The 27237-nt window shown below is 47.4% G+C and overlaps 2 protein-coding genes across 2 annotated transcripts in view; one reads left to right on the top strand and one right to left on the bottom strand.

The window, feature by feature from the left end:
• Nucleotides 1–27237, top strand: part of LOC119656922 (probable ATP-dependent DNA helicase HFM1) — a 116652-nt gene that overhangs the window by 12311 nt on the left and 77104 nt on the right. The gene's annotated exons all lie outside the window — the stretch shown is intronic.
• LOC119657842 (pro-resilin-like) lies at nucleotides 10162–11590 on the bottom strand. Its single transcript, XM_038064965.1, has 3 exons — nucleotides 11451–11590; nucleotides 10583–10663; nucleotides 10162–10509 (listed from the first exon to the last, which is right to left on the bottom strand). Exons 1-3 carry the CDS (start codon nucleotides 11532–11534, stop codon nucleotides 10381–10383), a joined length of 294 nt encoding a protein of 97 aa, XP_037920893.1. The 5' UTR covers nucleotides 11535–11590; the 3' UTR covers nucleotides 10162–10380.

Raw genomic sequence — 27237 nt, 5'->3', positions numbered from 1 at the left:
GGCGAAGACTCGTGCTGGGACGACGTGCTCGAAGGGAAACGGGCCCATTTGCTGCACAGGACTTCTGCCGCCGAATCGAGTGCAGCGAACGCACTGACGAAGTACTCTGGTGGCGTTTGCTGAACATCTTGTTATCCAGAACTAGCGGTAGACATGCGATAGCATGAGTTGAATGCCGCCATACATGAAATCAGAGGGCTGAGCCTGGCCAATGGGTTGCGTTTCGATACTGACTCGCCAGGGATGAGCCGGTCGCACTCGTCCTTGAAATGTTGAAGTTGAACGACTCTGAAACAAAATAGACGAGCTAGCCTCCGTTCTCTGTTCAATGAGGCTACATGCGTTGGCTTTTCAACATTGCGAAGTCTCCAACGGGACCAATAGGTCAAAATCTGTATGAATTTTTTCACATTTTGAAAACCGCTGCAACCCCGGCAAGCAATTGCATATAGACGGCGTTGAGGGTTCGTCTGTTCTCTACTCCGAGGTAGCAAGGGAGTGTACGTTCCCGTTAGCGTGCGAGTCGACAGATGTTGAGGATGGCCAATTGTTTCTGGTTTCATTAACCAGTCTGGTCCATGCCACCAAAGGCGATGGGAGGCGAGGTCAGCTGGGATTAAGCCTCGCATCGCAAAATCTGGGGTCTTGTCAGCTTATCGCACATGCCTTGTGCGGTTTGTAATAAAGGCTTGCCATTTGGACGAATGGCCTTTGAGCCATTCCAGCACGACTTGGGAATCTGACCACACGTGAGTCGCCTTTCGTGATCACTCCGCTGCATCGAGGATATGCGAAACCCATCGTGCAAGAAGCGTTGCTGCGCAAAGTTCCAATCGCGGTAAGGATTGAACCTTTGTTGGAGCAATCTTTGTTTTTGCTGCTAATAGCGTAGATGCTTGTCCATGAACGACAGCGTAGATAGCGGCAGCATAAGTTCATTGCGAAGCGTCTGCGAATCCATGAAGCTGCCAGTTGTCGCCTTTCAACATGCTGAGCCTTCTAGGGATGCGTATGGTGGAGATCTCCTCAAGGCCGCCTCGAAATTACGTCCAACGATCTTGAAAAGGTTGCGGCAAAACGGAGTCCCATTTTGTTATCTCCATTTTATAAGGTGCAGCTACGGTTTTAAACATAAAGGCATGCCCTTGGGGAGGCACTTGAGCTCAAGGGCGAATATCATCCAGTTTGATATCAAGCTTGCAAAAGTTGCGATTCATTCGCAGGCCATTTGCCGAGTGTCATCCCTGCGGATGCCAATAATTCTACTAGTTCCTCTCGTAGATGAAGTGCCTCTTCTCAGCAACTGCTGCTTCATTATGCTAAGCGTCAATAACGGAGCCGAAGCTGTCCTGTATGTTGCCGTGATGCACCTGACGTGCCGAACTCGTGACTGCTACCATGGTGTCGCCATGATGCACTCGTATTTGCCTAAAGATCTTGACAACGTCAGTCATAAATGGGTGAGAACCATTGCGATGTTTGCAGTCATTGAGCGACCGACCGTTCCGTGATTTTTGCGATGCGTTAAACACTACGCGTATTTTCGCGGGGTCCTCATGCTTCAAAATCGCATCATAGGTATGTAATAGTTTGGTCTGTTGAACTGATGAGAGGAGACCAACTCCATATGCTGCAAGTCCACGTATTCTTGCATAAAAGTCTCATAACGCTCTGAAAGCTTAGGATCTCGTTGCTGTCGCCGCTCCCCTTTAGCCAGACAAGCAGCGGCTATGGCTCGGGAGTGTACGAAATTAGGTCTTTTAGCAAAGGGCTAACAGACGATGAATCTTCCGTTCTCGTCGCGAGAATGCGTGTCAGCAAAGTGGTTTACACACCTCTCCACGACAGGAGTCAGTAACGATTTACGTGGAACCTCTTCGATTTCCCAAAACTTCAGGGTTCAGCACAAAGGTAGAACGCTCGAACGGTGAATGAAGAGTCTTATGCAGAAGGCAAGGATATTGCACCCGCCAACAGTCATCCAAACACTGACTGCTGAGCGACAGGAGCCTCGGCAGGGCTTTTGATTAAGCAGTACAAAATGATAGTTGAATATATGTCCGCGCCGAGAATGCAGTCTATGCAGAGTCAGAGTAGTCAGGATCAGCAAGATCCAAATCTGCTAGATGCGGCCAATTGTTGTATGAAATCTTTTCTTTCGGCAAGAAACGCAATAGTTTGGCGAGTACGAGAGCGGAGAATCCCATGGCAAATTCCTGGTTTCTGCTTGATTGTAGGATGCAGTACGCAAGGGAATTGCATTTTGATGATTCTGTGGCACCAACTCCAATTACTGAAAGTGAGGTCCTTTGTGTGACGAGCCCTTGATGCTGCACGGTATACTGCGTAGTAAATTACCTCTTAGCACCCGGGTCAATTAATGCACGGATCGCCGATGATTTTCCGGAAGAATTTGCGCTCACCACGTGTGCTGTTGCCAATAGCACCGTAGTCCCGACAGAAGTGCTATGCGAAGCGATGCTGATGCTTGAATCATCAGAAGTCCCTGCGTCACCGGTGACATTCGTTGTATTTTCACCTGAGTGAGAGTCGCGATTGCTCGGAGCTATGCACTGGCGATAGCCGCCCAGGTAAAGCTTGGTGTGATGTGCTGCTTGACACGTAAGGCACCCTTTGCTCGATGTGCATTTATCTAGGAAGTGGCCTTTCTTAAGACAATTCAAGGATAGTTTAAGTTTTTTGCAAAAATCTAAGCGTTGAAGAGAAGTTTTTGCATTAAATTGATTGCAAAGATGCAACCAATGATTGCTTTTACAAAGGTTGTAAAGGTTCTGCGAACAGAATTGTCTCGGCATGGTTGCATCTAGCAATTTTGACATCAGAATGCCAGCATTCCAGGATCGTTCATGGAAGAAGATCCTAGTCCCTTTGACTGATCCAATACCATAGATTTTGTTAAAGCGAATCCATGGCGCTTGAAATATATAAAGGCAGTTCTGCAACTTTGCCAGCCTTGTTGCCAGTAGATAGGAAGAGACTTTGGCATTCTGCCGGCTAATTTGACTAACTCTTATGTTTATAGACATAAGTGTTGTCTAACATGAAAACTGCCGCTACCTGAAAAGTCTGCTGAATTCAGTGTGGATCTCACCGAAGTTACCAGCTTGTCCTCACCTTCCGACAAAATTTCCGCTTTCTTGCCTCCGATTTCTCCGGATATCGCCACATTTGTTGGGGTAGCAACGACCATGCCCTCATTCCCAAGAAACTTGGCCTTCTTTCGCAGTGCTTTCCTTTGTCGTCGGCTGGGAGCCCTTCCAGGTTCACGGTGTCCGGGCTGCATGAATCTGTTTCCACATACCGGAATTAGACCAATTGCGTCCACATCACCAGCTTCCCTTTCTTCCGCTTTTCTTGGTAGAGGCGGAAAACAAGGTAGTCCCTTCTCCCTTGCGGCTGAAGTTTCCTTCTGCCGAGCCTTCTTCTCCCGTTTTTTTGGAAGAGCTGGGCAACAGTGTCACCGACAGGTTGGTCGTAGTCAGGTTTCCAAATCCTCTCATTGAGGAAGTTGGTGTACTATCATTTCTGGCTGACCGCACCGTAGACACCGGGTGCAGGTTTTCCACTGAAGTGGAGAGCCTTCCTTCTACAGATTTCTCCATGGGGGAAAAAGAATCTGATGAGGCATCCAAAATCCGTATCTTGGCCACGACCCGATTTCTCAAAGTCGCGGGTGGGTTTGAAGTCTGGGACTTCTTCTCACTTGTTAGAGAGTTACAATCCTTTGTTTCCATTTTGATGTGTTTTTGGACAACCTTAGGGTAGTGGTGTCTGAGGGAGAGTTTTGATAAGGCAATATGGATTTCAGCGTTAGAAGTGACTTCATCTAAGTCCTTTCACTGTATGCGATCTTATGCTTTTGAGCACGCACACAAATTTTAAGCTTGTCTGCGGAAGCCATAGGGAGGGGAGTAAGGGAATTGTCAGTTCAGGGAACCCCTTACTGTCCGATCTCTTCGTCGGTCGAGTTTAATCTCCTTCGTAATAAGAAGCGTGTCTGCATAAAGCTGATGACGAAAGCCGTCCCACCTCTCGCAAGAGAAAAAGCAGAACACACAATCAGGAAATCGCGCCTTCCCAATCCTGTGCAAGTAAGACTGAAAAACTCCATGCCCGCTTAGAAGTTGGGTGAGGAAGTAATCAATCTCACTGTGCGTTCGATTCAACCACAGGTCTAAATTGCCGATGAGCCGCGCAGTCTATCTGATCCTTGGCTCATTTTGCCAAAAAAGTTGCCACTCGGGAAGTGTGCGTTGATGTTCTTCACAGGCAACCATCTCTCTTAAGTTCTCGCCCTTACGCCGGTAGACAGTTTTGCGTTCCTTGGCAAGGAGGGCAACGGGGATCACTTCTCCTTGTCAAGGGCATCAGTCCAAACCTCCGCGTCATAGAGCAGAATCGTCTGCGTTGCTTCCATAAGGGGACGTCTCCTAGTAGATATAGGGCCTCCGACATTCGCCATTAGCCGACTCAAGGCCACGACGCCAGCTGCAGCCCTGTTCGCTGTTGCTTTGATTTGCTCGAAGAAGCTCATCTTCCAGTCAAGCACTAAACTAAGGTATTTAACTGCTGGTTTTGAGTTTATAGTCAACTCGGCGATCGATATGTGACACAGGGTCGGGATTCTTTTTCTGGTTAAGATGACTACTTCGGTTTTTTTCCAGCACAAAGCTGAAACCGCGAGCAGCCATCCATCCGCTTATGTCGTCTGCATAACCGACCAGGCGCGACTTTAAGGGCATATCGAATTTCAGCAGACTATCATAAGAGGCGTTCCAGAGGTCTGGCCCTAGGATGGATCCATGTGTTACTCACGACATGATTTCCATCCTCCTTTGGCCCTCTAGCGCCTCATAGAGCAGGGAGCACTCTTTCAGATAATCCCCCAATATCCGCAAGAGATAGCTTAGCACGTGAAATGAGTTTTCTAGTATGCCTAGCATATCTGCCCATCTTTCGGAATTGAAGGCATTTCTGACATCAAGCGTTATGAGGAACACTATCTGTCGAGACTGGAGGCTGCGTATCTCGGCTCGATGAACCGCATCCACGACCTCCATAACAGCATCCACTGTGGATCTTTCTGTTCTGAACCCGAACTGCCTTGGGGATAAGTCCTCGGCAGCGCGGATCACTTCAGCGAGTCTACTCCTGATGAGCTTTTCGAGCACTTTTCCGGCCGTGTCAAGCATACCCAGTGGTCGGTATGCAAACGGGAGCTCCGGGTCTCCTTTACCCTTGCTGATCAGCGTGAGTTTAGCCATTTTGCAGCGACAAGAAAAATGCCCTCCTTTAAGCAAGCGTTGAACGCCTCAAGCAGCAATTCTGGCCGTTGGCGGAACACCAGTTTATAAACCTTCGCTGGGGTGCCATGAGGGTCTGGCCCCTTCTTGTTTTTCATAGTGAGAACTGCTTCTTCGAACTCTCTCATCGTGAAAAAGGGGCAATCTTTGACGCTTTCCGCGCTATCAACCTGTACAGAGTGTCTGGGGAACAATGCCTGCGCAATGCGGTCCATCTGGTCGGTACTTAGTATACAGGCCTCCGCAGAGCCCCAATTTTCCGGGTGACAAGCTTATAGCCAAGTCTCCACAGGTCCTCATTCACCTCGTTGACAAGGTTCTGCCAGCCGCGAGCTTTGCTTCTATTTAGAGCGCTGCGGAATCTCCTTTTTGCTGATCTATACTCTGTCTTTATGGCACATGCCTCCTCGTTGGCGTGCAAACATTGTGCCAAACGGCGGAGCTTATGACACTCCCTCCGTAGGTCGGCGATTTCTGCCGTCCACCAGTAAATAGAAGGCTTCTTAGTATGTCTGCGTAGGACATACTACCCGTGCTTGAAATTAAGATCGCCTCAGGATGGATTCCCATTCTCCCCCCCTTTTTTGGCCTTGTTCCAACATTAGTCCACCCGTTGTGTACCTTTTGAAACATCGGCGTTCTTGGTGGTGCTAAACTTTTATGCCCGCCTACCGAGGTTTTAGGCCCCTTCTTCAAAGCGGGTAATACACCTTTTTGTTTTTTAGGAACCTTTTGATTTCCTTGATGTTCGTTTTCCTTTTCCCGAACCCTATTTTTTCTCTGCCCATCCACGAGTATATGGTTGGGTGTTACTTGTGTTGATTGCGTTAACTTCGAAGGAGTAATTTTAGGGCTTCCCTACGATTCTTTCGCATCTTTCGGCAATTTTCTACATAGTATCCTGATGACTCTCACCATAAGCTTGATTGCTTGGTATACGTTATGTTTATCTTTGATGCATTCTGACAACTTAACAATTTTTACTTTCGATCCTGAGGTAGGTAGGTATCAGTGGCCGCTCCGAGGAGCCCAATTGGCGCTTTGGTGCGCCGTTTTGATGCCACAAACTCCCAAGACCGTGACTGTTGTTATAGGAACAGGGAAGCGGAGTCCAGCTGGCTCGGATCCTCAGAGCCAGCCCGTAGCATTCACGAAGGAAAGCAGCTCTCCGACCCTGTAACTAGAAATCTCACCGAGGTCCCCAAAGAATGGTTTACCCAGTGTCCGCAGCCTGACTCGAGCTAGAGCCGGGCAATCGCAGAGAAAGTGCATGAGGGTTTCCCTTCCTTCTCCGCAGCTTCGGCAATGTGAGTTGTAGGGTAAGCCGAGCCTAGCGGCATGGTCCCCTATGGGCCAGTGCCCCGTGCAGACCGCCGTAATCTTGAGATCCTGAGGTACTCCCCTAACTCTTTACACTGGGATGCGGTTAGTGTCACTTGTCACTGTCTGTCTGCCTGTCTGTCACACCCAATTTATCACTTGTCACTGTCTGTCTGCCTGTCTGTCACACCCAATTTATTCGGGAACGGTTAAGCCAATTATCACGGAATTTGGTAAGAACATGTGGTTTGTGAATCTCTTTACATACAGCGAGTGGCACCTTTTTTTGTGTTGTGTTTAAGGGGGGAGGGGTCTTTTTTTTTCTTAGAAATCTTAGAAAGACACGTCCGCCGCAGCTCCGCCGCCCGAACGGCGGAACTACAGCGGGCGCGTGTGGGCTTCACACCCACTAAAAACCACCCCCGGTCTCTCCAGCCCCAGCCCCACGGGACCATTATTGAGGTATTACTTCGCGGGGTAGGTTTGCTCTTAGGCACTCATTATTCTCCTATTGGCAGCTTTCCTTCTTCTTTGTTCCTTCAGCAACTCCTCCTGCATTTGGATGATTGCGGAGCCAACCGCAAGCCACTTCTCCTCGGACTCCAGCATCTCAGTAATCAAGCTCTCCGGGGTCCCGCTCCTCTCCAGCACCTGGTTTAAGCTCCTTCTCTCCATCGCAAATCGTGGGCAGTGAAACATCACATGCTCTGGATCCTCCGGTATGCCATCGCATCTGGGACAGTTCGGAAAATCATCCAACCCAAAGCGGTGCAGATACTGCCTGTAGCAAACACCGTGTCCCGTGAGGAACTGGGTAATGTGGTAGTTGGTCTCCCCATGTTTTCGCTCAAGCCACACCCTAATGTTGGGAATGAGCCTGTGCGTCCGCCGACCTTTCGCAGACTCGTCGCATCTGCGTTGCCAGAGATCAAGCGACTCTGACCTTGCCGCATTTTTACGCTGCGCATGCCCCTCCATATGTTTTCCATTGTACAGGACACTCATTTCTTTGGCCTGAATGTCAACCGGGATCATGCCTGCCACCACCAATACTGCCTCATCTGATGTGGTTCTAAAAGCACTGCAAACCGTCAAAGCCATCCGCCGGTAAACCGAGTTCACCTGCTTCCGTCTCTGAGAGTTTGCAAGCGCCTCTGCCCACACAGGCGACGATTAGAGCAGGATGGAGCACACCACTCCGGCTAGTACCAACCTCCGGCAATGTTTCGGTCCACCAATATTTGGCAACATTTTTGCAAGTGCCGTGGTGGCACTGGCTGCCTTTTGGCATGCATACTCTAGGTGTTCCCTAAAACTCAATTTGGTGTCAATTATTACCCCCCGGTATTTGATAGTCGGCTTTGATACGACCGTATGTCCACCGATCTCCAGTTTTATAGTGTTATTTTTTCTGCGTTTCGTTATTAAGACCGCTTTCCTTTTCGCGTCTGCCAAGGTCAGCCCGGCCTTTTCTAGCCAGGACTTTATCGCTCTCACTGTTTCCGTTGCGTAAACCTCCACATCTTCTGGGTGTTTTGCTATAACAACCACAGCTGGGTCATCAGCAAAGCCGACAATCGTAGTCCCCTCTGGGACGGGAAGAGCAAACACCCCATTATACATGATATTCCACAACAGGGGACCAAGTACCGACCCCTGTGGTACCCCGGCTGTGACAATGTACTCTTTGGGACCCTCATCCGTCCCGTACCAGAGAGTCCTCTCTGAGAGGTAGTTTTCCACCAAATTCGCTAAGTATCCGGGGACACCTATGTCAGCCAAGGCCCGTTTAATTCTATTCCAGTTGGCCGAGTTGAATGCGTTTTTGACATCCAACGCCACCACGGCACAGCAGCCGCCAGAAATCAGTGCACCTTTTGCCAGGTTTACCACCATGCCAATTGCGTCCACCGTAGAGTGGGCGCGTCGGAAACCAAACTGGCGTTCCGACAAACCATTGCTGGCTTCGACGAAGGGCAGGAGTCTGTTGTAGATGACTCTCTCCATCATCTTCCCCATTGTATCCAACAGGCAGATAGGACGATACGACGCTGGGTTTCCAGGTGGCTTGCCAGGCTTCGGAAGCAACACCAACTTTTGCTTTTTCCATTGGACAGGGAATATTCCTTCTTTTAGGCACGCCTCGAAGGTGTTGGCGAAAAGGTCGGGCCTAGTCTTCACTGCCAGTTTCAAAGCTCGGTTGGGGATGCCATCCAAACCTGGGGCCTTGTTGTCACCGAACCTACCACATATTTCCCGTAGCTCCTCCACAGTTACAGGCGGTATTATGCCGTCATTTAGCTGGACAAAAATTAGCCTTTCCCTATTTTCGTGGTGAGGGAACAGAGTGGTAACAATCTGTTTCAGGAGGCGCGGACAGGTCACCTGGGGTGATTTCCGCAGCCTTTTCATCACCACTCTGTAAGCCTCGCCCCAAGGGTTTATGTCGGCATGGTCGCACAGCTGTTTGAAGCAGTTCTTTTTGCTCCTCCGAATGGCTTCCTTTAGGCGGCCACGCAATTGCTTGTGTGCCTCCTCTCGACCGTCGCCACCGGGTTTTCCCCTGAGCCTCTGGCAAAGCCTCCTTGCCCGAAAACATGCGGCTCGCAAACTTGCGATTTCGTTGTTCCACCAGTAGTTGGGTTGCCTACTGGGGAGCAATCGCCTTCTGGGCATAGTAGCATCGCATGCTTCCGTCATCCATCGAGTGATCTGGGTGACTTTCTCTCCAGCCCTACCATTCAGGGATATGTCGGATTTGAGCACCGCGGAAAACGTGTCCCCCTCGAAAGCTTTCACTGTCCAGCCAAGCATACCACCCGGCATTCTGCGAAAACTCTTTTTCGAGCTCGATCCGCCCTTGATCTCTATGCAGATTGCCTGGTGGTCGCTGTGAGTATAGTCCTCACTGACATGCCAAGCGATTCTACTGGCTAAAGTGGCACTCACGTATGGCAGGTCCACTATAGACCCCAGGCTCCTTCCCCGGAAAGTGTACGAAGACCTAACATTCGCCAGTACCACGTCCAGCTCCGCGAATGCTTCGAGGAGAACACGTCCCCTGACATTAGTTATCTGGCTGCCCCATTCAAGAGCCCACGCATTGAAATCGCCTCCTATTATGATCGGCCAACGTCCTCTTGCATCCAAAACAAGAGCAGCAAGCATCCGCTCATACTCGACGAGTGTAGCGCTGAGTGGAGCATAGCAGCTGTAGATGTGGATGCCCTTCACCTTCGCTCTGATGAAGCCCTCCTCCGGGTGCTCCATTATTTCCTGGAAGGGGGGAGGGGTCTCCCAATACATGTGAAAGTGGGGTGTAAATTTTTTTCACAGAAGATAGTCATGTGGGGTATCATATGAAAGGGCTCGATTAGTACTTTTCGAAACTGGCCCTATTTTTGACATTGGGTGAAATATAGGGGAGTGAGGGCTCAAAATGTATGTCCCGAAAAGTAGAACATGCGAATGGAATTAGGTCAATATCTTTCCGTTAAACATTAATCATATTAAGTTATTTCATTTATTTCATAAAATTCATTATAAAAATATACAATATATAAAACACATATTTCTTAAAACGTTCATGCACTTTCTTCACTGTTGTTTTCTTTTTAAGCATTTTATCTCATGAATATTCGTGGAAAATGTTCTTCTATACTAATTCCTGGCGTCACAATATTGCTGTTTCGAGTGAATAAGGGTATGTTTGAATTTGTATGGGGAAACATTTACTTTAACCGAATGGTGAGGCATTGTCAGCGAAGGTGATTTTCGGCACAAATCCGCTTTCGCCGTTTTCTACTGTGTATTCCACGGTCATGAGTCTTCCGTCAGGTAGCCACACTGAGTATTTACCAGTTACCTATTTTTGGGGATAATTAGAAAAAGATTAAAAGATTTGAGGGAAAGAATTATGGTATTAGTGCGACACTTACTTTTCCAGAGGCATCTCCAGCTTCATTTTTATCGAAGAATAAGTCCTTCTCGGGATCTTTCACTTCATAGTTATATTCGTACTGAAATAATCAAAATTGACCAATTAATTTCACGATTAAAGAACATCTTAAACACGAATATCTTGTGCCATGATCTAATCTGGATGAGACAAATTATTCATGGTATTAAGATATTAACTGAAAAAAATCTGTGTTGTCTCCGTAACTTTGTTAATTTTGTATTAAATTAGCCTAATTGCGGCGCAAGTTTTTTCGCGCAAGTTTTTCTGCGGTTTTTATGTACTTGGGAACTACAAGAAAATTAACATACATACAAGTGTGCATGAATCCACAAGCATTAATTAGCAAGTTCTTCTAGAACGTAGAATATGTATGTTTGTGAAATATAATTTTTTTCCCTACAATTTTAATTGTAATGGTTTTTACACAGTGCAAGGACGAGAGAACAAGTTGTCAGTAACAATGGGTTATAAAAGCAATAAACTGAGAAATCTTGTCTTTGGGAAATGAGCACTAGCTGAGCTTGCAGAAACGGACAGAATCCGTGACTGATTTTGCAGCGATTAAGATAAGGATAGAGTCTAGATAAAAAAAGATACATAGACTAATTGACAAGATAGTCATTTGGCGGGGGCTTGTTCCTATCCTAGCCGCGTTGGTTAACCAAAATTGTTCCTTGCGTAAATTAATTCCTCTAAATTTAAATTTTTGCAAAACAGTGGCTCGACCAACAGGTTCCATTTCAAACACAAAATCACTTTATATTTTCCGTAAAATTATCCACATATGAGGGTCCAAAACGAGCACAATCATTCTGATAAACGTTCTTCAAAATAATCCACATTACCGGTTCAGGACGTTCATCAGCTCCTTGCGGTCTTGATGCAACGAATGCTACTAAACAGCACAATAAAAACAGCGATTTCCACATTTTCACAGATAAGAAAAATTCACGAAAATTCGTATGAACAATTTGAGGAGCAGAGAATTAATCCTTTGGATAGGTATTCACTGGTCAATTTTCAATTCGACAATGTTAACTTCGAACTGTCTGTTACACCTATTTATTCTACTCTAATGGCAATAGATCTTCGTGTTGTTTATATATATATACCTGTAATTGCAATAGGTCAAAGGTAGAGGCAGGCCTTCGCAGAATGACGAGCAGAAGCACCTGAATATTCCGCTGGTCTCTCCTCTGTTAGCACCGGTTGATAGATTGCCTACAAACTTTGATACTTTAGTATCTACATCCGAATTGCACAGTGAAAAAAAAGATATATAAACAAATATCGTGAAGTGAGCACCGCCAATAGTGTGTTTAGATGGAAGAGCAGTACATACAGCATCCCTACTCTGTATTTAGAATAAGTAGCTGAAATGTGTACTATCATCACGTCTCCCATGCAATTTTTGTTCAATTTCAGAGCATTTTGTTTGATTATGGTCTGTCTCCATAATCTCTGAGCTTCGTAGGTTTGCAAATCATTCGCGTATTTGCGCTTAACTTACTAACTTACCTGTTCAGGTGATCTTATCACGGATGATGCTCCGGTAATGCAAGAGAAGTAGTAACACGCTGCCGGCAGCGGTGTGCAGAGACAAGTTATTGTGATTGAAATGAAATTAGTTCGAATATATTTTAATACTTGAAATCGGTTGATAAATGCATGTGAAGGTTAAGAATTCAATTTCAATAAGTTGTAATATGAATTAATAATTATCTCCTCAGTTTTGATCGTTAATTACGTCGCCTCCTTCGATGGCGCGACAGCCCAAATTGAGCCTTGACCTCCCGCATTCATCGCCTCCAATTATCTCAATCCAGGGACCGCGTCCTCGAGCAGAAAATCTTAGAATTGATCTACAATCTGTGTCCACTGAGTCCTCCCAACGTTTCCTTGGCATCCCTTTTAGTCGGCTGCCATTAGCTCTGCTTTTCAGCACTCGTTTCGGAACCCTTCCTTAGTGCCCTGTGACCAGACCATTGCAATTTTCAGATTTTGACTAGTGTCGATGCTCGTCAAATAATTCATAAATTCATGATTGTATCTGATTCGTCAGGTATCTCCTTCTCTTGGATAGATAGGTAGGTATCAGTGCCTGTGAGGAGTGGCCAGATCTCCCATCAGGCGCGACCCTAGCTGGCGGATTGGGGCATATCTATTGATGTGTAAATATGTGTTCATGCACTTTTCTTTTCTGACTGTGCATGGGCTAGTGTTTGCACATCTCTGGTGCGTGGACCAAAATGGCTATGGGAAGGATACCCAGAAAATAAAACCAAGATGGACGAATTGAGAAGGAGTAAAGTTACGGTGCAGGGGCTCGGAACCCCAGTACCGGCGGCTTTTGGGAGTGAGCAAGCGGGCTCCCGGCCGTCGATATCCCTCGATCGCAGTGTCTCGGTGGTGGACAACTTGGCCACCGTGGCATCTAATGCTACAAGTGTTTTAGATTTGGAAAAGGAAGTGTTCAGGCGAAGTACCACTCTACCAAGGACACCAGTAACAAAACCAAAGAAGGGTGAATTGAAAGCAGATTGTTGGACAACAAAAACAGCAACAGCATCGACCGCACATATTCAAGAGGAGCAGCAACAGGAGATACTTCTGGACCAGGAAAAGGACCCATTCAGAAGAAGTTCGTCAACTTTGAGATCTCCGCCAATGCCAAACATCAAAAAAGATAAAACGGAGGGAAGGTCAATGAATACCAAATGTGAAGGACTATTTAAAAGTAGTAATCTGGTTAGGAATCATCATGGAGAGCAGAGCCCTGAAGCAGAGGAATTACCCTTCACACAGCTTGGGGCAAAAATAGTGGAGCTGTCTGAGTTCATCAAGAACAAGCACAACGTCCACCAAGCCCTAAAAATATGGTCAGAGCAATTAGAGTGCTCTCTCTCTCTCGCAGCAGGAGGAACAAAATTCCAAGGGCAAGTCGAAATCTGTTGCCACAACGGTGTCACAAGTGACCCAAGTGACACCTAATCGTGTTGCAATCGGCCTGCCACCAAACAAGAGAGTGCGGGAAGGAGATGTGGATCCTCTGGGAAGTCAACAGGCGCCTAAGAGGAAAAAAGCCATACAAATAGTTCCGAAAAACGGAACTAAAGGCACCGAAGAGAGAAAGCAGGTCCCCCAAGTGCGAGCTCCGGCAATCGACTCGACAAAATCCAAGGGGAATGAAAAAGGTAATTGGACCAAGGTAGTTAGGAAAAAGGCGAAGAAAAAGACAAAATTGCGAATTCGCCCAGAAGCGATTGTAATCTCCAGCAATGGAAGTTTGTCTTACGCGGAGATACTGAAAAAGGTCAAAGCTGACCCCGACCTAAAAGATCTAGGTGGAAATGTCAGCAAGATTCGAAGTACCCAAAAGGGTGACCTCATGTTTGAGCTGAAAAAAAACCAGCTTAGGGAAAACTAATGGCTTCCGAGCTCAGGTTAAGAGCTCACTTGGGGAGAATGTCACAGTACGGACCCAAAAACATGAGGTCTATATACAGTGCAAGGATCTTGATGAAGTGACATCCAAAGGAGAAATTTGCACTGCCTTGATGGAACAGTTCAAGTTGGAGGAACTTGCCGAAGAGTCCATTGTGAGTTTGCGGAAAGCCTATTGCGATTGCCAGTGGACGCCGCGCAGAAGTTATTGGCGGCCGGGAAGGTTCGAATCGGATGGGTTGTTTGCCATCTGAGAGAGCAAATTTCTCCAAAGAGGTGCCTCAAGTGCCTCGCGTTTGGCCATTTCGCGAAGGCATGCACCAGCGGCATTGATCGGTCCGATCGATGCAGAAGGTGTGGGGAGAAAGGCCATATTGCCAAAGCGTGCAATAGGGACCCCAAATGCTTATTATGCGAAGGAAGTGAGGGACGGGATTACCGGCATATTGCCGGAAGTGCTAAATGCCCGGAATTTAGGAAGGCGCTAACTTCAATGAAAAAATGAGGTTTATTCAAATAAACCTCAATCATTGTAAGGTCGCTCAAGATTTACTCGAGCAGACCATCTACGAATCCGAGGTGGAAATTGCCATCATTAGCGAACCCTATAGAAACCGTCACGGTGGCGTGTGGATTATAGATTCGTCTGGTGGAGCGGCGATATGGGCATGCGGTCGACAAGCCATCCAATATACTGGGAATCAAACATACAGCGGCTTTGTTGTGGGCGAAAATAAACGGGGTATATGTGTACAGCTGTTACGCCCCCCCCCCCCCCCAAGCTTGACACTGCCCGAATTCGAGGGAATACTTGACAGTCTTGTTCTCGACGCAAAGGGTCGTAGTCCAAGGGTGATTGCTGGTGAGGTCAATGCTTGGGCCCGTGAGTGGGGTAGCAGAGAGACAAATGCAAGGGGCCGCAGTCTATTAGACACTTTCGCACAGTTGGATGTCGTTCTGGCCAACGAAGGATTTGTAAACACCTTTCAGAAAGGGGGGTCTACCTCAATCGTAGACCTAACTTTTGTCAGCCCTGCACTGGCACGTAGTATGTCTTGGAGTGTCAGCAACCACTACACCCACAGCGATCACCAGGCAATCTTTTTTGGGCTATGGGTGGAGTCACCGGGCATAAGATCATTATGATCGAAACCGAGAAAGATGTCAGGCTGGTCCGCTAAAGCTCTGGATCAGCAGACCTTCATGGAGGTGTCGTTAGACCAACCTTATAAAGCAGGCACCTCTACGGAAAGAGCTGCCCATGTGGTCCAATGCATCGCCGAAGCATGTGACGCGTCCATGCCGAGGAGGTGCTCATTCCCCAGTAGAAGACCAAACTACTGGTGGAATGCTGAACTGGCCAGCCTTCGATCAGCCAGTCACCGACCCAGAAGAGTGGCTCAAAGAGCGGTAGGCAGAATCGACCAAGGGCAAAAAGAGCGCGCCTATAAAGAAGCCCGCAAAACCCTCAAGCTCGCCATCCAACGGAGCAAGAGGGAATGCTTTAAGGAGCTATGTTTAGAAGCAGACTTAAACCCGTGGGGGAGCGCCTATAGAATCGTGATGGGGCGATTCAGAGGCCGATTACTCCGCAGATCACGTGTCCTACACTCTTGTTAAAAATTATCCAGGGGTTATTTCCTCAGCAAGAGGAGGGCATAGACAGCTTCCAGCGACCTCTGAACGACGCGGCAATACCGCCAGTCACCAGTGACGAGCTGCTGGAGATCTGCACTAGGATAGGAGATAATAAAGCTCCGGGTCTGGATGGCGTGCCGAATAAGGCCCTTAAGCTTGCCGTGAAATCCAGACCGGACATGTTCGCTGAGTTGTTCGAAGCGTGCATGTCCGAGGGGATATTTCCAGCGGCATGGAAGCGATAGAAGTTGGTACTTCTGCCTAAGCCTGGTAAACCTCCAGGTGAACCATCCTCGTACCGACCCATATGTCTTTTGGACACGGTGGGGAAAATGTTAGAGCGGGTAATCTATAATAGATTACTCCCGGTTGTTGAGGGCCAAGGCGGCCTTTCAGATCGGCAGTATGGGTTCCGTAAAGCCAGATCAACCATTGATGCCATCAAAATGGTTACTGGTTTGGCCGAAGATGCAATCCACGGAAGGGGCACTACTAGCAAATATTGCATAGTGGTGACCCTGGATGTGAGAAATGCATTCAATTCAGCCAGTTGGAACCTAGTACGGGAATCTCTGGCAAAGATTGGTATTCCCGCTTATCTTGCAGCTATTGTCAACAGCTATTTACAAGAACGGAAGCTTTGGTATGACACCGATGACGGACCCCAGGAGTACGTTGTCTCCGCGGGTGTCCCACAGGGCTCCGTACTGGGCCCACTGCTGTGGAACATCATGTGTAACGATGTTCTTAATCTTCCCCTTCCGGAGGAAGCCACGGTGGTGGGCTACGCCGATGATATAGCGCTGGTTGTTGTCGCAAAGCATCTCGAAGATGCTGGGTTATACTCATGCGAAGCGATCAGTGCTGTTAAGGGTTGGCTTGAGAGTTCTGGTCTGACACTTGCGGAGGAAAAAACGGAAGCGGTCCTTATCACCAAGCGCCGTAAAAAAAATTTTGCTCGTATTCAAATTGGGAATCATATCATCACTTCTAAGCCCGCGATCAAATACTTGGGAGTGATGATAGATGGGAAGCTTAGCTATTAGCCACACGTGCAGTATGTCTACGACAAAGCATCCACTGCGAGTGTGGCCCTGGCAAGCATGATGCCGAACGTGGGAGGGCCACGGCATGTTTCCAGGTTGCTTGTAGCTAGGGTAGTGAGTTCGATCCTGCTCTATGCAGCTCCAGTTTGGGGAAAGGCACTGCAGGTTACATTTAACGGTAACAAACTGAGTTCAGTCTACAGAAGAACAGCCCTAAGAGTGTGCTCGGCATACAGGACTGTCTCAGATGATGCAGCATTCGTCATTTCTGGAATGATGCCCATTGACATCTTGGCAGATGAGATGACGAATATATATAATGCGAAGTCTATCTCTCCTTTATCGTAGACGAAGAACGCCGAAAGGGAGAGATCGCTAAATAGATGGCAAGAGCGTTGGGAACGCTCGGGAAAGGGTGGACACATAGGCTCATTCCTGCCATCAAGGAGTGGTTGGAGAGATGGCGCGGTGAGATTAATTATAATCTTACTCAGTTTCTCACGCCAGTACCTGTTCAGGTTTAAACTGGATACCTGACCCGACTGTCCAAACTGCGATGGAGTCCCAGAGGACCCAGAGCATGTATTCTTCCACTGTCCAAGGTTTGTGGAGGAAAGGAAGAACCTAGAGGAGACTCTAGGAGAGGTGCTTGTACCAGAGAATCTGGTGCGAAAAATGCTAACATGTCAGGAAGACTGGGATGTGATCAACTCCATGGTCGTATCTATCCAGAGCAAACTGCGAAAGGCAGAGGAGATCAGAAAAGCGCGGTTACGTACGCCGCGTACAGACGAAAGGGGACCAAGCTAAAATGAGCTGACTCCGCAATGTAATGTAATACCGTACGGTGGTTGCACGGGGCTTGGAGGGAGTCGGGGGTGGTTTTAATGGGTAAGAATCCCACACGCTGGCGTGTCCAGGCCAGTGTCTTTTGAAGATTGCCACCTCCTCAAAAAAAAAAAAGGTGTCAGTGGCCGCTCCGAGGAGCCCAATTAGCACTGTGGTGCGCCGTTTTGATGACACAAACTCCTAAGACCCTGACTGTTGTTGTGAGAATAAGGAGGTAGATTCTAGTCGGCTCAGATCTTCAGAGCTAGCCCGAAGCCTTCACGAAGGAAAGCAGCTCTCCAGCCCTGCAGCTAGAAATTTCTCTGAGGTCCCCTAAGAATGATTTACCTAGTGTCCTTAGCTGGGAAATCGCAAAGGAAGTACCCGAGCCCCCCCCCCCCCCCTCATTCTGCGCAGCTTCGGAAATGCGAACTGTAGGGTATGCCGAGCCTGGTCCCCTATGGGCCATTGCCCCGTGCGGACCGCCGTAATCTTGTATGCATTTGCACGCGTCTAGCACAGGAGCTCTCGTGATCAAATTCTTCTTGGCGTGGCATAGGTGGTAAGCTTTCACTATCTAAGGCTAGTGGCTGCTAAGTAGTGCGAGTAGATTACGCCTTTGACAGTCACCAGCCCTAGCAGCAGAGCCTCGCCTGGCTAATTCGTTAGTTCGCTCATTCGCCTCTATGTTCCTATGCTCGGGAACCTACAGGAGGGTGACCTTGAACGTGCCGCCCAGACTGTTCAGCGCGTTTCAGCACTGCCCCACCAGCCTTGAGGATACCGTTACAAAGCCTTAATGGCTGTTTGCTATGGCTATATTACGCTTGGGGCTTTGATTAAATTGAAAGTCCATAACAAAGTTTCTCGTGAAGTTCAGTTTGCGTGTCTGGAATGTTACTATGGCTGTAGCGCTTCGCTCTAAAGCATCCGGACTCACATAGTCTGACGTACAGCGTATTTAATGTGGAGATCTAGGGGGAGGTGATGCAGAAGTGCATTGAGAGCATCTGCATACGCCACTATCTTCACTCCGCTCTTGTCCAATATTCATAAAATTTCGTCCATCACTATTAACCAGAGCACCCGAGAGATGACGCCACCCCAGGGTGTGTCTCAGTTCACAGCTGTGGTCAAGTGGTTGCCTGCCAGATCCGACTGGATTATACTGAAACTTAACATGGATATAATCCAATGCGTATGATACCCCATCAATCCAATACTGGTGAAGGCTTCCTTGATAGCGTTGGTATTAATATTGTTGAATGCTCCCTCTATATCCAAGCAGGCAGCTAGAGTATACTGCTTGTATTGCAGTGATCGCTCAACCGTACCAACTAAGACCGCCTCTTGGCGGAATTGATGGCTGCCTTGTACTTCTTCAGGCAGTCCTTGTATGGCTACCAATATTTATCCCTGTAGCATATATTGAAAATTGCCCTGGTCAGCTTTCTCAGGCTGGACAGATCTTCATTCCACAACGGTGGCAATGTCTTCTTGCCTTTAGTAAACCACGAGATTTTAAAGGCGGTATCGAATGCCTTCTCCAGAGCCCCGACCTTAGACTCCAGTTCGTCGGATTGGACGGGCTTGTCCTTATCCATGCCGATCTTCGGCAACCAACTGCGAGTGGGAACCTCGTCGCCCTCCTTGGAGAATTGATCCTTGCAAGTTATAACGTAGATCCCACGGACCTGGGAGGAATCAAAGCAGGGGATAGATCTCGTGTGTTTGCCTTTGGGGTCCAGGAAATGCTCAATGATCATCTCCGACAGCTTGGCTTCAACACTGATCCACACCTCCGCAATAATTTGCCGCAAGCGAAATTACCATCACCGCTCCATGTAAGTGGCTCCTGGCCACATCGCTGAAGGATTTTTGAGTTCGTGGCTCGTCGGCTGGCTGTTGCCCCGTACTTTCCTCCAAATGTTGCTTAAAGACGGAGCTCTTGCCTACTCTGCTTCGCACGTGATCTTGTTCGACCTCGTCTTCAGATCGATTGCCCTTAAGAGCGGTGGGCTTCGCCTTCTGCTCGTCTATCAGGCGTTTGCTGTTATATTTCTCAGCAATCCCCTAGTATTTAGCGAGGTCTTTTTCATCCCGCTCGTCGACAGTACCGGCCTTCTTGTTCCTAGCAATCTTGCTGAGAATATGCATGGCCTTCTGGTGTTGGCTCTTGAGCAGAGGACACCAGTGGACTTTCGCTTCTTAGCCGGTTTCTGGTGACTTGTCGGTCTTTACTTTTGAGGGATCCTTCAAAGTCGAGGGTTTCGGTTTAGGAGTACTATATTTGGTACTCGCTACACCCAGCTTGACGGCAGTTGATGCTAGGCTGGAAACCGTTAGTCCGTCTGTCGCTCCTCGCACTGAGAGGTCCCTGCGGTTGGTTTTAGCATAGCGGTGCTACGGCTGGCACCGAATGTGCTGCTGGCGACGGCTACTGTCTCCTGGTTGGATGCCAGCAAATCGTCCTTCGCCTGGCATCACTTCCGCTTCTTCTATCGTCGGTCTGTTTGTTTTTCCAATAATCGAGTCCATGTGTTGGTCCTACCAGTAGTCCGGGAAGAATGCGCACCCTGGTGGCCGGGTTAGCTAGGGTCTTATTTGCAACTGAAAGTGTCCAAGCTATTCAGAGTTCGCATACTAAAGGCGAAGCTCCCCATTGGCTACGCAGCCTTGGGCGTATGCTGTTCTACCTTGGCTTGGAGCACCTTCTCCAGTGTAGGTAGGACAATCCCCAGACTGGCTGTTGCTTCGGCTCTTTTCCCGCCAGATCCATTTGCCCCTAACACATGACCAGCAGACAAGCAGATTCTCGTCAGTTGGATGAGCCTTGTCCCGTCCGAAGACGGTTTCCAATGGCCACTGCGACAAGGTCGTGTAAGGACTTGTCAAATTGTGCAAGCTGATTCTGAAGCATAATCAGACCAGGCCACTACTTTATAGCTCCGAAAATCATTTGGAGGATTTTTCTCTCGAAGATATCAACCTGCTTTTCGGATATTTGCGTCAAGCTTCACGTCTCGCATCCATACAGCAGCACGGGACGTATTAAAATCTAGTAGACGCATAAGATACTTTCTGAGCAGTAGTAATCCGCCTTTGGATTTCGTGTTTTTCATTTCCGTCTTTCGAGAGTAGGGCTCCTAGGTAGACAACTGATACTGGACTATTACTGCTCGGATCACCCCATCGTTTCCAGGGATCTCGCCGATACGGGTGAATGGATTGGTCCCTTTCTCTGACGAGTACTAATTGGTTGGGTTTTACATTTGTGCCCCTCTTGTCCTATTTGGTTCTTACCTGCAGGTGATGCAAATATTCCTGAGACCACCTTTTCCAAAACGTTTGGTGCACCGCTTTTAGCTGTTGCCAGCGTTCATAAAGATCCTGATGCAAGCGATCGGCTTCCGGGAGTGCGTTAACCGGCCGTTGAATCAAAAAGTGGGCAGGAGTTAAGGTCTCAGCATCCCCTGGATTGTTTGATAGCAGAATGAGCCGTCTGGAGTTTAAGCATGCCTCAATCTGAGGTTGCCCCTGAGGCTCTGAAGCACTATGTCATCTTTCTGTGCCTCGGCGATTGCCGAAAAATCGACCTGGCAGGGATTTTGATCAATGAATTGCGTGATAGAGCGGCTGCCACTACATTGTCCTTGCCGAACACGTGCTGGATGTCCGAACAAAACTGGCTTATGAGGTTCAGGTGCCGAAGTTCAAGCTCACGATCGTAGGTGTTCCAGTTCCATTGAGTTGTATCCAATTATTTGGAAAAGAATCTCAATGGCTGCCAGATTTGGTTCACCTTTTGGTGAAGTGCAGAACCTACCGCGATGTTTCGACGAATACGGCTAGGGGTGCATCTGTTTAAGGAAATCACAGGAGTTTAGCGTCAGCCAGCTGTTGTTTTGCTACTTTAAAAGCCTGACTTCTGTGGACCACGCAATCACGCGTGGGTCTTTGGTCTTGGGCCCAGACATGTAGGCATTGAAGATCGGTTGATGTGATGCGGCTTAGGACAAGAAAAGACTATAGAAGTTTAACACGCCCAAAAGCCTTTGCTGATCCTTGATTGTTTTAAGTTGTGGATAGTCTGTGATGGCCTGAATGTTGTCTGGGTTAATCCAAAACATCATCGAGAACGAAATTAAAGTTAAGGTTTTGCAGGACAGAGTGGATGAACCTTTCGTTTTCTAAGTCAAAGGTCGCAACAACAGGGCAGTTAGCGAGGTTGTGCGCAAAGCCGTGGATGAGTGGTATGGGGTAGCGGTCTGGAATGATCTGAGCATTCAGATGTGTGTAATCGCTACATGGTCTCCATTCGCCGCTGGGCTTTGGGACCATGTGTAGTGGAGAAGACCAGGAGCTGCAAGTACCCTGCTTTAAAAGTATACCAAATCCTTTCTTTCTTAGAAACAGTGAGCTTCTGGGATGGTAATGGACGCATCTTTGAGAAGATAGGGGAGCCAGTGTTGAAGATGTGGTGCTGTACGTCATGCTTAGCTGGCTGCGTGAGACTACTTTCGGTAGTTATGCTGCTGCAGTTTTGAAGGAGCGCGCGAATACGTGGGCCAGCTACTTATAATGATAGAAAGCTTGACAGTTGAGCAGCTGGCAAATTTTCTTGAAGACATGAGCTAGGTTACGGAGTTTATAAGAGATCTGTTCTGCAGATCCACTAGTAATTTATAATGGCCTAGAAACTTTGCGTCTATTATGGGACTGCTGATGTACGCTACAACAAAACGCCATGAAAAGGTTCCTAGGCTTATGTCCACTTGCCTGCAGCCGTAAGTGTGTATGGTTGAGGAGTTTGCCACCAGTAGTTTGAGTTGTTATGGGATCAATTTGTGATTTCGTAATATCGGGAGGGCTGAGGTATCTACGCCTGTGTCGATTAGGTAATGACGATTGCTCCAAAAATCATAGATGGTTAGGCGGTATGGCGCTGGGTTCTGGGTAGCCACCGTCGGAGCTTCCAACCAGTTTAGTTTTGTTTATGTCGTGAATGTGCTCTCTCGGCAAAGATGCGGTGGTACCAGCAAACTACTCAATTGTCCATTTCGGTTGACGGACCGCGAACGAGTTCGGGACATACCTCCCGAATGCAAAGCTTTCACTGTTACCACTAGCTTAGAAACGGTAGCCGCGAGGGTGGTCACTGTCTGCTGAAGCTAGGTAATTTGGTCGTGGCATTCCGTGACACTTCAATGATCACGGGGCGCACATGTACCTCGCGGATCTTGTCAGCGGAATTCGTTAATACTTCCAAGCAACAAAGGAGTCCGCGCAGGCCAAAATGGTCTAGACACTTTCAGAAGCCTCCCGCCTGTTTCATCTCACGCAGCAGTTGGTTCGGGGAGCGGTGGGCTAAGGTGAGCTCCGTCAGCAAATGATTCAGCTTTACTAACTTACTTATCGACTTTAACTTTGAGTAAGATCACTTTTCAAGCACGTCGTCGACGAGTCTAATCGACTCTTTCAGGCCGACGAGCGCATCACCGTGGGATCTATAGTGATGTCTGCGAGCGCGAACTGTGCCCACAATGGGCGGAACCAGGCCTCCGGCTTACATCGCCACAGCGGCTACGGGAGTGCGGAGCTGCCGGAGGCTCCTGCAGCGTTGTTCTTCTTCTTTTTCTTCAGCCTTTGTCCCGTTCACAAGCGGGGTCGGCTCGTCGTGATCGGCTTCGCCATTTGGCTCTATCGAATGCCTGATCTGGGTGCAATCTCGAGGCTATCAAATCCCCATCTAGCGTATCAAGCCACCGTTGTTTAGGTCTGCCTTTTGGTCGTTTACCATCGACTTCGATGTTCAGACCAATCTTGGCAAGTGAATTCTCGTTAGCACGAATTGCGTGACCATACCATCGAAGACGCCTCTCTCGCAACTTTTCCACGATCGGTGCAACCCCATAATGATCGCGGATATCCTCATTTCGGATGTGATCTAAACGTGTGACGCCACTAGTCCAATATAGCATCTTCGTCTCCATTACTGCAAGACGCCGTTCATCGTCTTCACTCAAAACCAAAGAGAGTGACAGGACGGACAACATTGCGATTAATTTTAGATTTGAGACGTTCATTGATACGTCGATCACAAAGAACACCAGTTGTGGAACGCTACTTCATCCAGGTTGCGTTAATGCGTGAAGCAATTTCATAACGCAGTTCTCCATTCGCTAATAGCGTTGACCCGCGGTATTTAAATCACTCAGTTCTGGGCAGATCACTACCGCTGACAGTGATGGTGCCTGTTTCATGGGGATCGGTCGTCAAAAATTCAGTTTTGTTTAGATTCAATCTGAGACCGTGTTGCATGAGGCGATCATTCCATTTTTGGACAAATTGCTCGAGATCATTTTTGCTATCAGATGTTAGGAAAACATCATCTGCATAAAGCAGTGTGTAGGGCGCTGGACGTTGGATATCCAGCGTGACGGTGTCCATAACAAGAACAAAGAGGAGGGGTGAGAGGGTGTTTCCTTGATGAACACCAACAGAGACACGAAGCGGTTTTGATACACCCGCCATACTTCGAACTTTACTTTTCGGATCATGGTAGAGCAATTGAACCCAGCGCATGAGTTCTTCTGGCACAAAGTGTTGTCGTAAAGCATACCAGATGAGTTCGTGGGGTACACGGTCAAACGCTTTCTCTAGATCCAGAAAGGCAATGTAAAGAGGGCGATGCTTCTCACGATGTTTCTCCATGAGTAACCGCGCAGCGTGTATTGCGTCGGTAGTTCCGCAGTTCTTGACAAATCTGGCTTGATTCACGGTTATTTCAACGATTTCGCGAATACGGTTGTCAAGAATGCGTTCAAAAATCTTCATGGTATGGAAAAGTAACCGGATCGGATGGTAATTTGAGCATTCTGCTGGACTACCTTCCTTTTTTCATATTGGAACATTGGTATTTTCTTGCCAGACAGATGGTGTTCTTCCTTCCTGAATAACCCGGTTAAAGAATTCACTGAGCCACAGTGTTGGGTCCCAGCTCTTCGCTTTCCAGAGCTCAGATGCGATGTCGTCAGGTCCTGTTGCTTTCCCCGATTTCATTTGTTTTATTGCCTCCTCGACTTCAGTTGCGCTGTCTTGTGGAACTGGTCCAAATGTCGGCAATGATTGTGGAAGTGGAGGATGAGCAAATTCTTCAGTTGAAATCTGCTCGAAGTATTCTCGCGATCTATCCGTTGCGGCTCGACGGCTGGTAAGCAAAGTACCGTTCTTGTCATTAACGCAACAGAAGTGTTCGATATCCTGTGTGCGTTCATCACGGCTTTTAGCAAGTCGATACAGATCTCTCTCGCCATCCCGAGTGTCCAGTTTCTCGTAAGGATTATTGAAATGGTTCGCTCAGGTGACAGCGTTATTGTATGATATTGCGAACTTAAGTTGGATTCATTAGGAGGCAGCAAAGAATCCTCCGAGCCCCACAAGGAATGGAAAACGTGATCAGAGCGGAAAATTTAACAGCACCACGACCGAAGCAGAACCACTCGAGTCCAAATGTTAATATATGGGTGAGGAATCAAGAGAAGCAGCAGTCAGTGACTTTGGCCAGATGGTGATGCATTTCGAGGCCGATGTTAGCGCTCGCTTGTTATGCATTTATTTCTTGTACGGGGTCGGTCAGTTGAAAACCAACCTTAGGGTAAGATCTTTGCTCGATCAATGTGTCAGCAATGGGAAGGCGGTGGAAGCTGTAAAGATCCCCGAATCTCCCACCATTATTATTATGGTCACCACGTCTGTGCTTCCCCATCACATGTCCGAGTAAGGTCTTTCAGAGCCTACCTTGGTATCCAAATTATCCATCACCTCTAGGAAGTCTCCCCTGAACTACGTGTAATTGTTCATTGAAACCATCCTTTTCTACTATATTGGAAATATGAGTTGGTGCATAACATTGTTGTGATGATTCTTAACCTAAACCCAACATAAGTTCATAGAAGCCCAAAAAAGGTACAGGACGACCCGAATCCGGTTACCCTGGATTAAATTGAAAGTAGAAATAAACAAAAAGAATATGCAAAAGCATGAAAAGTGCAGTTATCAAACCTTTTCACAATTGACTACTCTCAGGTATTTCTATTTTGGTTTTTCCAATTGGGTTGACAAGGCTAGGAATCACATACAACCGTCTAACCTCAATACGCGCCACTTCAAGTACGCGCTCAATTCCATTCTATTGAATAAGATAGTTATTGGCAAGAAATGTCATACAATATTCTTATATTGCACATATTCGCAATCAAGGAGCGTCTTGCAATATCGAAGATGACTTGAATTTCGAGTTATATCTATGTATCTTTATGTGCATATCTAGTATATGCAATAATCTATTTAAACGTGATGATACATCTTCTTTTCATCACATAAAGTATAAATTGGCCTTTAAATATGTGCATGCATTAATTCTATTTCGATGTTGTCTAATAGGAGAGTTTTTTCTTCAATTAAAACATTGTTTCAAGGCATTTAAGAACCTTTTCATACTTTGTCACGAGTACACAATTATCTGTTTTCTATAAGACAATGTCAATATATTCTTACGAAAATGTTTACTGTTATTGGTATGACAGAAACTGGAAATTTCATCACGATTATTATATAAATTCCAGATTGAAATAAGTTTAATAAAACAACTAACTATCGTCAACAAAATTGATAATTATAATAAATATCTTTGTTGTAAAGAGTTCAAAACTCCTTCCGTTCTTCGTGTCCTCCTTGCGCGCTTCGCTTTTCCAAGTTCCTCCTGTATTCTTTTGATCGCGGAGTTCACCGTACACCAGTTTCTCTCCGACTTCAACGTTTCCCCGAACATGTTCCTCGGGTTTAGGTTGGTTTTCAGGGAGTCTTCGAGACTTCTCCTCTCTGAGAAAAATCGTGCTCCGGGTCCTGAGGTGTGCAACCACATTCAGGACAAAAGGGAGAATCATCCAGCCTGAATTGTTGCAGATACTTCCTGTAACCGCCATGTCCTGACAAGGATTGCCATGTCGTCTCTGGAGCTACTCCTCAATACGAGGAATTAAAATGTGGGCTCAACCACCCCTCTGCGAGTCATCCCATCGTTGCTACCTCTTCTCCAGCGACTCTCGCCTTGCCGCCTTTCGGTATTCTGCATCCTTTTCAGGAGGATTCATTTTCCTTTTCTCGTACAGGCAGCGTGTCTCATTTGCTAGAATGTCTATCGGGATCATTCCCGCAATAGCACACGGTGCGTTGCCTGATATTGTTCTGAAGGCGTTGCACACCCTTAGCGCCATTAAGCGGTAAGTCATATTTACCCTCCTCCGAGTATTCTCACACGTCAGTGCTTCCTCCCAAACTGGTGCCGCGTATAATAGTGTGGAGCGAACCACTCCAGCCACAAGTAATCTGCGACTTTATCTTGGGCCTCTAATGTTATCACCCCTAGGTATTCGATAACCGATTTCGAAGTGATGATGTGGCCACCAACACGAATATTAACCGTATTCCTCTTCCTACGGTTGGTAATCAAGACCGTCTCCGTCTTTTGTTTCGCAAGGTCAAGCTGAACCATCTCAAGCCACGCTTTTATGGCGCTAATACTTTCGTTAGCGTACACTTGAACGTCTTCAGGTTGTTTCGCGACGACAACTACGGCTAGATCTTTTGCGAAACCGACTATCATGGCCTCCTT

The sequence above is a fragment of the Hermetia illucens genome, chromosome 5 (genome assembly GCF_905115235.1).
Source record: "Hermetia illucens chromosome 5, iHerIll2.2.curated.20191125, whole genome shotgun sequence".
NCBI lineage: Eukaryota > Metazoa > Arthropoda > Insecta > Diptera > Stratiomyidae > Hermetia > Hermetia illucens.
Note: the sequence above shows the minus strand (reverse complement) of the source record. Positions and strands in the feature narration are given on the sequence as shown.

What these genes read in the sequence shown, in the direction of transcription:
- LOC119657842 (XM_038064965.1), bottom strand. Translation starts at nt 11,534, where the DNA reads ATGTGGAAATCGCTGTTTTTATTGTGCTGTTTAGTAGCATTCGTTGCA. An exon ending in CTGATGAACGTCCTGAACCG is followed by an intron (nt 10,664 to 11,450) that starts GTAATGTGGATT and finishes TGATTATTTCAG; the next exon opens with TACGAATATAACTATGAAGT. An exon ending in CTGGAGATGCCTCTGGAAAA is followed by an intron (nt 10,510 to 10,582) that starts GTAAGTGTCGCA and finishes CCCCAAAAATAG; the next exon opens with GTAACTGGTAAATACTCAGT.